Genomic DNA, 12196 nt, shown 5'->3' with positions numbered 1-12196 from the left:
AGGATGAGAACAGAAATTGTGCTCCGGCGGCGCAGCAGCAGCAGGTGGCCCCATTAGCTAAAGTGGTGCTTCAGGTTAAGAACAGTTTCAGGTTAAGTACAGACTTCCGGAACGAATTACGTACTTAACCCGAGGTACCACTGTAATCAGATTCCGGTCCCTCTTCTCATGTGAACGGGGCAGACACAGGAGCAACGGCTGTCCTTTCGCAGCTTGTTTGGTCCCAAGAATTTCTTTCATTTTTTCAAAATCGCAAAGGTGCAGCATACTGGCTTTTGTAACTATGAGGCTTAAACTTGTGGATGGTGAGAATGGGCCTTTTCTGTGGTAGTTCCTTGTTTGCAGAATGCTTTCCCCAGGGAGGCTCGCCTGGTGCCTTCGCTTTAGGTGCCAGGTGAAAACATTCCTGTTCTCCCAGGCCTTGGACTGATTCAGTGGTGTAGCGTGGGGGGTGCAGGGGAGGCCGGCCGCACCGGGCGCAACATCTGGGGGTTAGGGTTAGGGGGCGCAAATCCATGGGTTAGGGGGCGCAAATTACTTGCCTTGCCCCGGGTGCTGAGAACCCACGCTACACCACTGGACTGATTAAACAATCTGTGGGGCCAGGGGCATAGTTTTGTTTGTTATGCATTTTTGTTTGTTATGTATTTTTGTGCTTTTATACTGTAAACCACCCCAGTGTTCCTCAGATGAAGGGCAGTATCTAAATTTAACAAACAAGCGAACAAATGGTGTTTAAATGAGTAGCAGAAAGATACAGCATTCTTCAATCTTCCTTCTTTCCAGTGGGCCTTCCTCCAGTTTGACCACTTGAGTGACTCACTCCCATCTTGGCTTTTTGGTTCATTCTTTCCCCCCCTTTCTGCTTCCAGTACCTCGTCACGTGGCACACGATAGATGCAGACGCCCCTGAGCTGAGCCACATCCTTTGCTGGACGCCGACAGACCCTCCAACGGGCCTTTCTTATTTTTCCAGCATGTATCCTCCTCATCCTTTGACAGCTCAGTATGGAGTTAAAGTCCTTCGTTCTTTCCCTCCGGTAAGAAACCCAGCCTTTTTTTTACAGGACGCTCTTAGAACTCATTTGTGCAAAATTAGGGATTTTGGTTTGTTGTCTTTGTGTGCTAGAGGGGAGGAGCAGGACTGCCCTGATCTATTAGCGTTACTGTGATGCACAAACTGGAACAATATTTTCGTTTGAAATATTATGTGGCGGCCCTTGACAGCATCAGGTTGGGGAAAATTAGTACCACATCTCTGTTTGTTTCAAAGGGAGCATTTCTTTAAGGTGGGGGCCAATGGGTAGTTGTCAGTAATATTCCAAGCACTATTGTGAGAGTAAGGGAGCAATCTGTTTCTGAAGCCAGGATTAGGTTAAATGCGTTTGCTCTTTCAAGAGAAATTTATTTTCCTTCCCTAACTTGAGAAGAAGCAAATCCTAACTGCTTTTCTCTTTCTTCTTTTCTCTCTTTCCCTGTTCACACCTCCCAGGATGCCATTTTATTTTACATTCCACAGATCGTGCAGGCACTTCGATACGATAAGGTAAGGCTGCACAAGTACTGAACAAGCCAGGAATCTTTGTTTTAAGGAATGCATTGGCCACCTTTCAGGACAAAAGCCCCCTCCCAAGGCAGCTTGCAAACCCTGGTTCCAGCAACATAAATGTACAGAAAAACAATCCAATTCCAAATTTAAAAACAGCAGTCTCAAAACCCACCATGCAACACTTCAACAGAAGTCAGAATGAAACAAATATTTCTAAGGCTTGTTTAAAAAGTGGATAGGACCACAAGTGTCCCTTCTGGAAGAGAGTTCCAGAGATGTAGAAGGAGTTGTTTAATGCGTATCCTGTTTAATGCTGAAACAGACTTCTAAGCAATTTACAAGCACAGTGGTATCTTGGCTCCCAAACGGCTTAGTTGTCGAACAAATCAGCTCCTGAACGCCGCAAACCCGGAAGTAAGTGTTCCGGTTTGCGAATGTTTTTCGGAAGCTGAACGTCGAACGCGGCTTACGCAGCTTCCGATTGAGTGCAGGAAGCTCCTGCAGCCAATCGGAAGCCACGCCTTGGTTTTTGAACAGTTTTGGGAGTCGGACAGACTCCCAGAATGGATTAAGTTCGAGAACTAAGATACCACTGTATAACAAATCAATTGCACAAGAATAAAAATAGCCGTAATTTAAAATGTGCGACAAAGCAATCCTCATTAAAACACAGTAAGCGTAGTCATAGAATCCTAGACCAACAGCATCTGGAAGGATCTGGGTTGCGGGAGGCCAGAATACGGTCTTAACAGGCGGATGGATTCATGTGTGAGTGGGTTGTCCGTTATTGTTGGCATCTGTCTGTCTCGGGAGACGGTGGAGGAGTGTTCCTTTGGGAGCGAAGTCAAACTGTTAGAAGCAACAGTTTCCATTAGGCCCCGTTCATATTTCAGTCCCAAAATGCTACCGCTTGGGGGAAATCCTCTGGGTAATGGGACTCCTTGCGTTTTCTCAGATGGGCTACGTGAGGGAGTACATCTTGTGGGCTGCCGCCAAATCCCAGCTGCTGGCTCACCAGTTCATTTGGAATATGAAAACCAACATCTTCTTGGATGAAGAGGGGCATCAGAAAGACCGTAAGTGCTTTATACCTTGGGCCATTTCCCGACATCAGGGGTGGGAGCCCTTTGACCTCCACGTGATGATGGGACCACAACTCCCATCATTCCATCATCATCCGCCAAGCTAATGGGAGCTGGGGTCCAAGCATATACATAGAGCCACAGCTCCCTTATCTCTGCTTTCCAAGTTCCTCGGGTTATGAAGCTTGTGGTGGCACCATTTTAAGCCCTCCGCCAAAGTTCCCATTACTCAAATGTCATTTTTCAAAAAAAAACCCCACCACCTTGCTGATGAGTGTATGAGTCCACCCAGTCTGGCTGAGGGCATTTGTGGCTATCAAGTAGTTTTCAGCGCAGAAGTTGAGGCCATGCATTTCTACCCACGGCCCCACCCTGCCCAATTAAATAGGATTTTGGTGTGCTGAACCTTCGCCCGGCTCGTTCCCAATGTTTTTACTCCTCGGAAAGCACATTTATTGTGAAGCGGTTTTGGAGAACGTAGCTCTTAGTGTCTCGTGTTCCTTTCTTTACTTGACACTTCACGCAGCTGACATCGGGGAACTGCTGGAGCAGCTGGTTGAGGAAATAACGGGCTCATTATCTGGGCCAGCAAAGGAGTTTTATCAACGTGAATTTGATTTCTTCAATAAAATCACCAACGTTTCAGCCATCATCAAGTAAGTAATAGACGCTCAGAAGATTGTGCAGATAATTAGTGGTCATGATTGCTCTGCCTGGAGCCTGAATCTCCTCCACCCCCTCAACCTTGGGGGGGCGGTCTCCCCAAAAGATATGGGCCCCCCCAAACAGCTTGGCCCCCATGAGTTGGTACCTCTGGTTTTGGATAAAAATTTAACGGGTTTTTTAACCCCGCTTCCCCGATATGTATCTTATGAGAGGGAGGTGTATAATTTATTTATACAAATAAGTTAATTAAAATAATTTTTCTCTCTGCTTAAAATATTACTGGTAAAAACCTGCTTATGGCTATATAATGTGTTTTTGTTTGAATGTGTGAATATTATAACGTATTTAGGTTTATGTTTCTAAATACGTTGCAAATCGCTTTTAAGACCTCTCTGTCACAAGCTACTAACAAGTCTCATCAATAATAATAATAATAATCATAATAGCAATAAAACTGCTAGCATATTTGCAGAGCTGTGCAGGGTCTGGTTTTGTTTCAAATTGGATGGGGGGGCTGTGTGTTGATATTCCTGCTTTTCCTGCATTGCTTGGGGTCCCTTCCACATTCTATGATCACTGTCATGCTGTGTTATAAACTTTATTCTGCTGAAGACTTTGCATTTGTAGTAATGTGTGAAAAACGGAAATTGGCATAATCGAAATACAACTACGAGCTAGTTATACAAGATTGCATTGTCAGGTCTGTAATCTGTATAGTAAATAGATATATCTATATTTGCATTTAAGATTTGCCTGCTCAGTATGTTTAAACTTAGGCCATTGGTTCTCTTTGCATGATGTTTTTGTGGTTTAGCCATTTGACCAAGAGCTCTTTTATCTTAATTCCCCAAACGGTGACATGGCCAAGAATAACCTTTTAACTTGATTGCATGACGGAAAGTCTCCTGAACCTTGAGAGCCGACTCTTTTGAAGCACAAAAATACCTGCTGTTTACTTCTGGCTCTGGGTGGAAACCCCAGACTCTTTTATTGAGCATCCGCTCTCATTGGGCAATGACATAAATAAAAAATAATAATTGTCCATTAGAGACCACATTAGAGACCAAGTAAGTTTGTTCTGGGTATAAGCTTTCATGTGCATGCACACTTCTTCAGATGACAATAACAGTAACTTCTTCAGGTACAGTGGTGCCTCGCAAGACGAAAATAATTCGTTCCGCGAGTCTTTTCATCTTGCGATGTTTTTCGTCTTGCGAAGCACGGTCCGTCGCAACTGCGCCTCTTCAAGCGGCTTTTAAAAAAAAGCGCAAGACGTTTTCGTCTTGCGAAGCCAGCCCATAGGGAAATTCGTCTAGCGAAGCAACGCAAAACCGAAAAACCCTTTCGTCTAGCGAGTTTTTCGTCTTGCGAGGCATTCGTCTTGCGGGGCACCACTGTATCTGAAGAAGTGTGCATGCACATGAAAGCTTATACCCAGAACAAACTTACTTGGTCTCTAAGGTGCTACTGGACAATTTTTTAAATTTATTTTGACTGCGTCAGATCAACATAACTACCTACCTGAATCTGGGCAATGACATGTTTTGCAAAAGTAAAACTCTTTCTGTAGACCCAAACTTATCTTCAGGTGACAAAATTATTGGTCCAGTTTAAGTCTGTTTGGTGTGTGGTGAAACTGCATCACCACCCTCATTGTTGTCTGAATTCCTGGGTCTGAAAAGTGGCTTCCAGCCAGTGGCCAATAGCCTCAAGACGAAAGTCCTTGTGCTGTCTCCTGGAGCCAAGCTGTAGGCTTTTTATACCTCTGAGCTTGGATACAGCAGACAAAACACACTCACAGGCCTCACCTTTTCTGCTATCAGACTCTCCAAGTGCTTGTGTGGCAGATTTCCTCATTCAGGTTCAAACACAATCTTCTTCTTCTTCTTCTTCTTCTTCTTCTTCTTCTTCTTCTTCTTCTTCTTCTTCTTCTTCTTCTTCCTCCTCCTCCTCCTCCTCCTCCTCCTCCTCCTCCTCCTCCTCCTCCTCCTCTTCTTCTCCCCCCTCCATAGGCCTTACCCTAAAGGTGACGAAAGGAAAAAGGCTTGTTTGAGTGCTTTGTCCGAGGTGAAAGTGCAGCCCGGTAAGGAGATGAACAATTATTATAAAATTTCTTTTCTTTTGGCATCGACGCACAGGAACCATTTTGTTTTTATTGATCTTGTGTGAGCTGCCCATGGAGCTTTTTCAGCCGAAATAAATAAACCATAGCTGAAATACGCACACACACACACACCCCTCCCACATTACTCCATCTTTATCCCACATGTCAGTCAACCAAACAGCATTTCACAATGCTTGCTAGCTGTTAGTGAGAAAGAGTAGCTAACCATTTTTCCAAGTAATTATACCACTGGCAAACAAATTGCCGTGTGTGTGTGTGTGTCCATGGGAATTAAATTTCCTTCTGCGGAAGAGCTTGGGTTTCTTCCAAAGGCTGCAGGCTGTGATCTGAATGTGATAGCCACATTCTTTCAGACACTAATTCCTGGACCAATGTGCAAAGCAATAAGAGGAATGACTGGTTGAGTTCATTATCGCACCAACATGGCAGTGTCAAGTTGATTTACCGGGGAATTCTCTTCTCTTGGACAGGTTGTTATCTGCCCAGCAACCCCGAAGCAATTGTCTTGGACATCGACTACAAGTCAGGAACTCCGATGCAAAGGTATGGTAGCCTTGTTTTCTTCCTCTGCTCAGTTTGCCTCCAGTAATAAAGACTTGGATTCCCTTCCCCTTCTAAACCCAGGGGTGGGGGGTGTCTGTGGACTACAGCTTCCATCATCCCTTGCAGCCAACATGGCCAATGTCAAGGGGCTGCAGTCCAACCACAGCTGGCCCATTTCCATTCTGTATTATTATTCACATTTCCTACTCTTAATGTCCTTCCAGCGCTGCCAAAGCACCTTACTTGGCCAAGTTTAAGGTGAAGCGGTGCGGAGTCAGCGAACTCGAAAAAGAAGGTCAGTACAGTAGCTTCCCAGTACATATGATGCTTGTCCCCATTTGCATTAGAGTTTCCTGCAGTGATTTCCCCCTGTTCCCTGTATTTTAGCTGAAATATAACAATCCTTGGCTTCCCCTTGAAGAGGAATATAATTGACATGGATGTATTCCATGTGCTTTTCATATTGAGTCCCTGTGAGTTATAAGGAAGTGATTGTTATAGTCAGTAAGATCAACCTTTTCCATGAAGCCTTTGGCACAGTCCCCTAGACCCTATGACCTCACTATGACCTATGACCTCTAAAGGTAAAGGTACCCCTGACCGTTAGGTCCAGTCGCGGACGACTCTGGGGTTGCACGCTCATCTCACTCTATAGGCCGGGGGAGCAGGCGTTTGTTCACAGACAGTTTTTCCGGGTCATGTGGCCAGCATGACTAAGCCGCTTCTGGCGAACCAGAGCAGTGCATGGAAACGCCGTTTACCTTCCTACCGAAGTGGTACCTATTTACCTACTTGCACTTTGACGTGCTTTTGAACTGCTAGGTGTGCAGGAGCTGGGACTGAGCAGCGGGAGCTCACCCCGTCGTGGGGATTCAAACTGCTGACCTTCCAGTCGGCAAGCCCTAGGCTCAGTGGTTTAGACCACAGCGCCACCTGCAGAGGAAATAATTGTATATCCTTTCCCTGTTTACTTGAGCCTCCTCATTTCTGTTGTGTGAAACTTTCTACGTATTCCTTTATTCTACTCATTTGGTTCCTGTCTGACCTTTTGATCCAGAAAGATCCCCAAGGTGGCTTGCTGGGATTGCTTTTACCTCCTGTGGAACATGGCATAGCTCTGCAGTTGCCTCTCCTCTCTTTCAGTGGTGGCTGGTGCCCATTGCGGCTGGTTGGGTGAAAGACAGGGGAGGCCGACAGTAGGTGGCGCCAGAGCCAATGACCAGCAGAGCCAGCTCAAGTTAGCTTTGTCTTCCAATCCTCCTCCTTCTGGCTGGCTAGCTATTTATCTATTTATCTATAGCACATTCAGTATACAAAATCCAAAAGAAAACAGCAACAGAACCATTCTACTAAGAAACTCAGAAACAAATGATTATTATTTTTTAAGGGAAGGAGAAATAATATTTTAAAGATTGTATCCAAAAACATCATCCTACGCATTAGGCAGGATGCACAAATAAGGGTGGGGGACGCCTGGCTTACTAGCAGTACATGTGAAAAGGATTTAGGGGTCTCGGTGCACCACAAGCTTAACATGAGGCAACAGCGTGATGCAGCAGCAGCAAAGAAAAAAAAAAGATAATACTATTCTAGGCTGCATCAACAGAAATATAGTGTCCAGTTTGAGGGAAGTCATAGTACCACTCTATTCTGCCTTGGTCAGACCAAACTTGGAATACTGTGTCCAATTCTGGGCACCACAATTTAAGAAGGATGTTGACGAGCTGGGATGTGTGCAGAGGAGGGCAGCCAAGATGATCAGGAGTCTGGGGACTAAGCCTTATGAGGAGTGCTTGAAGGAGCTGGGTATGTCTAGGCTTGAAAAGAGGAGACTGAGGAGGTATGATAGCCATCTTCAAATATATTAAGGTCTGTCACATGGAGGAGGGAGCATGCTTGATTTCTTCTGCTCTGGAGGGTAGGACTCGAACCAGTGGCTTCGCTTCTAAGAGCTGTTCAGCAGTGGAACAGACTCCCGCGAGAGGTTGTGGTCTCTCCTTCCTTGGAGGTTTTTAAACAGAGGCTGGATGGCTATCTGTCATGGATGCTTTAAGCTGAGATTCCTGCATTGCAAGGGGGTTGGACTAGATGACCCCACAGGGTCCCTTCTAACTATGATTCTATGATTAAAGCTACAGTTCTTGCCATTATTCTTGGAGGCCGGGTTCCTTTCAGGAGGGTCTCTTTAGCATTACTGCTAAAGGGGAAGTGTTTTTTGTTATTTAGTTGTCTCCTTCTCTTGGCAAGCTTGCATGGAGTGCCAGCATTTCTTCTCCCCATTGAAACTGCATTTGGTTTTACTTGGATTTCACCCTCTTTCCAGGTCTGCGCTGTCGTTCGGACTCCATAGACGAAAGCGGAGAAGATGGGGTGGAGAGCAAGAAGATTTGCTGGCAGGCAGCCATCTTCAAAGTGGGCGATGACTGCAGACAGGTAAGGAGGCCGCAAGCCCTTTCTCAGCAACAACCAGTTGAACTGTGGCAGTAATAAGCGCACATACTTTTTTTTTTTTAATGGCTTTCTTCCGAGAGCGGGTGGCGCTGTGGGTTAAACCACAGAGCCTAGGACTTGCCGATCAGAAGGTCGACGGTTCGAATCCCCGCAATGGGGTGAGCTCCCGTTGCTCGGTCCCTGCTCCTGCCAACCTAGCAGTTCAAAAGCACGTCAAAGTGCAAGTAGATAAATAGGTACTGCTCCGGCGGGAAGGTAAACGGCGTTTCCGTGCACTGCTCTAGTTCGCCAGAAGCGACTTAGTCATGCTGGCCACATGACCCGGAAGCTGTACGCCGGCTCCCTTGGCCAGTAAATCGAGATGAGCACTGTAACCCCAGAGTCGGCCACAACTGGACCCAATGGTCAGGGGTCCCTTTACCGTTACTACTACTTTTCTTTCTTTTTTTTGCTTTCTTCCGAGCAGAAAAAAACCACACACCTGCTGCCCCATTGCGTATATAGGTTGTTACTCTGAGTAACTCTTACTCAGTTGGATAACAACTTCAGAATTTATTGCAAGCAGCGATATCTGAGCTATTTATTTATTTTTATCGGTAAGATTTTTCTCCCTATCTTTTTCAAAAAGAGTTTTCAAGGTGGCTCACTGTGAAGTAATCAAGGGTGATCAGGTGAGACATGAAGGGGCCAGGGCTGCAGCATACAGGAAGGAAGCACAAGGGCTGCCGTGGTAGAGCTGGGAAGGCCCCCTGTCTGAAAGCCCCCCCCCATGGCAGCCAGCCAATATAGACCAAAGTGGTCCCCACGCATGGCCTGAGGGCCATGTGCGGCCCTCGAAGCCCTTTTCGGCAACTGTTGACAACATTTGACACCTGCAGCCCTTGTGCTTCCTTCCCAGAGCTGGGCAAGGAGGTGCTGGGACTTCGGTCTGGCAGGTCCCACCTCCTTCCCAAAGCTCTCTCAGCTTTGGGAAGGAGGTGCGTGGGCTCTAGGATCCTGCCAGAGCCTCATGCCTCCTTTCCCAGATCCCGGTGCCTCGCTTAGGTGGCTATGGGAAGGTGGCACAAGGGCTGGGTGTGTCAAATTTTGACCTCACTCCCCACCCCCCCAGTGTGACAAGACCATGTGTAGCCCGCGGGTTCCATGTCAAAGTGCTCGTGTGGCCCAGTTGTTATGAAAACTTGGGCTGCCCTGATATAGACACTGCTTAGCTAGATGGACCAGTTGTTTGGCTGTGTATGAGACAGCTTCCTATGCTTAATAGGAGCCTTCTGCAAGTGAGCCAACTTAAAGCCTGCAGCAAAGAAAGATGGCGAAAAGGCCCAGGGAGCCATCCTCTCTCGTGGCATAAGCAAGGCATGTTCTAGCTCTAAGGCTATGCTTTGAAGCACACTGTTGAGATTAAGTGGACGTGCTCCAGCCATTGGGCTTACAAAATTCCCTGCCTCCTTTGGCCAAATCTGTTTCAAATCCACTTGCTTGCCTCTGTTTGCCTCTGCTGAATCTGATTTAGTTTCCTCCTAACATGTCTTCCATGCGTTGCTAAACAGGACATGCTGGCGTTGCAAATCATTGACCTCTTCAAGAACATATTTCAGCTGGTGGGTCTAGACCTGTATGTGTTTCCGTACAGAGTAGTGGCCACAGCCCCAGGGGTGAGTATTTACTTACTGACTCTTCAAATGGAAAGACAGGATTTAGTGCCCCTGGGAAGGGGCAACTCGCCACTCCTTTTTGAAATCCCATATATCTCTAGCGATGTGAGTGTTTTTCTCTGACAAACCTCCTTTTCCTCTTGCGGCCTCCAAGCGGTCCTCTATAGGGGGCTGCACAACTATAACTCCCATCAGTGCCAGCAAGCATGGATGATGGGAGTTGTAGTTCGGCGTCAGCCGGAGGGCCAAGGGTTCTGCCTGCCTATTCTAAAATGTGTCCCTGACCTTTTATTGTATTGTATTTCTATACGCTGTGCAGCACCTAGCACATACCGGCAACGTTATTTTTTAAAAATGAGCCTTGCTGTACGGCAAGGTCCATGAGTTGTGGTCATTAATCTTTCTGCTTTCTTCTCCTAGTGTGGCGTCATCGAATGCATTCCTGATTGTACGTCCCGTGACCAGCTGGGCAGGCAGACAGACTTTGGGATGTACGACTACTTTACAAGGCAGTACGGAGATGAAACAACCTTGGCTTTCCAAAAGGTATTCTGCCCGATGCTGAGCCAGACTTGGTTGTGGTAGTGATTTAACAACACCCCTCCACCCCCCACTCACCCACCCCCAGCCTGCAAGAAGACCTGTGCCAGCAGCCTGTACTCTCAGGAGGTTTAGGAAGAGATTTGCTCTCCCTCACATTTGCATTTTGCTGCTATCAGCCTCCTCTAGAGTAAGGATATGGGAACTGGCTGTATGTATTCTACCCGTCCTCTCTGAACTATATTCAAGCCAGGCTCTTTGGAGTACAGCAAGACTAGTACCAGAAACTTTATTTAACTTTCGTTTTTGCTTTATATTTATGTACCTAAGGCTAGATTTGGTGAGGGTTTTTTCCCATAAGAATGAATTTATTCTGTATTTGCTAAATTGTTGGTTTTTGTCACTTTGAATTTACTGGCATGTTCTGTATTTGATATGTTTGCATTTCCAGTATCCCCTGTTTTTATGTTTTGGATGTTTGCCATAAGCTACTTTTGGCACAGCTCGTTGTGGGAAAGTGGCATATAAGTAAAACCAAGCAACCAGCCGATATAATAACGGCCTGGGATGCAGTTCAGCAGCACCCCAAGGGCTACACATGTGTCATTTTTTAGAGGTTAAAAATTAAAGGCACCCCACCCCCAAATTCTGCAAAAGTCAACTTAATCATCCCTGTAAAATTGTTTGCTGCAAGACTCTGGCAAAATTATTGGTTTCAGAGATACTGGCTTCGACCCCACTCTTCCTATTATCTCTGTAGTTTCTCAGTGATGATCTGAAATTTATATTTCTTTTTCTTTGCTTAATCTTAACACTACCGACACTTGATTCATCCTTGCAGGCTCGTTACAACTTCATCCGCAGCATGGCTGCCTACAGCCTCCTGTTGTTCCTGTTGCAGATTAAAGACAGGCACAATGGCAACATCATGCTGGACAAACATGGACACATCATTCATATTGGTTAGTTCACTCCTTGGTTTTGTTCTGTTTGTTTGTTTGTTTTTGACATTGAGAATTGTATTCTTTTCTGCACAATACGAATGCATGTAAATACGTTCTTACGCAAGGACATATCCAGTTAGAGAAAGAGCAGTAAGTAACGTTGAAATATACTGAAATTAAACACCAAAGCAAGTTATTTATATTCTACGCAATGTGTTTCAAAGCATTATAAACTGTTACCAACCTCAGGTAAGTTTTCACTGTTTAAATCTAATAAAATTGTTTAGTTTAGCCATTGTTGTAAATTCCCCACATTCTCCCCAAATTCCCAAACATCCCCACCCATTCTCTTATAGTTGGAATATAAGAAAACCTCATGGTGTGCTGGTTAGACTCTAGGGCTGAGGAGACCTGGGTTCAAATTGTCTCTTGGCTGCGAAACTCAGAAGGGGGCCTTGAGCTAGTCGCCATCTCTCATCCTAACCCGCTCCTCGGAGTTGTTGCGAGGATCGAAAGGGAGGGAAAAACACTCTATGCTGTCTGGAGCTCCTTCAAGGAAGGGATATAAATGTAATCAATAAATAAAACCAATTGGTAGAAGAGGTGCTCATCTGTTTATGAATGTACTTTGGCTTCTAATG

At 45.7% G+C, this 12196-nt stretch overlaps 1 protein-coding gene across 1 annotated transcript in view; it reads left to right on the top strand.

Moving 5' to 3' along the window:
* The window catches only part of PI4KA (phosphatidylinositol 4-kinase alpha), a 106738-nt gene that overhangs the window by 88894 nt on the left and 5648 nt on the right, over positions 1-12196 (top strand). Inside the window, exons 41-51 of the mRNA XM_081174620.1 lie at positions 873-1040; positions 1493-1546; positions 2505-2625; positions 3158-3287; positions 5310-5380; positions 5893-5965; positions 6190-6260; positions 8289-8398; positions 9967-10071; positions 10492-10617; positions 11453-11573. Of these exons, the coding sequence (XP_081030746.1) occupies positions 873-1040; positions 1493-1546; positions 2505-2625; positions 3158-3287; positions 5310-5380; positions 5893-5965; positions 6190-6260; positions 8289-8398; positions 9967-10071; positions 10492-10617; positions 11453-11573 (1150 nt within the window). The remainder of the gene's footprint in view (positions 1-872; positions 1041-1492; positions 1547-2504; positions 2626-3157; positions 3288-5309; positions 5381-5892; positions 5966-6189; positions 6261-8288; positions 8399-9966; positions 10072-10491; positions 10618-11452; positions 11574-12196) is intronic.

Source organism: Podarcis bocagei (genome assembly GCF_964188305.1).
Source record: "Podarcis bocagei genome assembly, chromosome: 16".
Lineage (NCBI taxonomy): Eukaryota > Metazoa > Chordata > Lepidosauria > Squamata > Lacertidae > Podarcis > Podarcis bocagei.
This window is presented reverse-complemented; position numbering and strand designations above follow the sequence as displayed.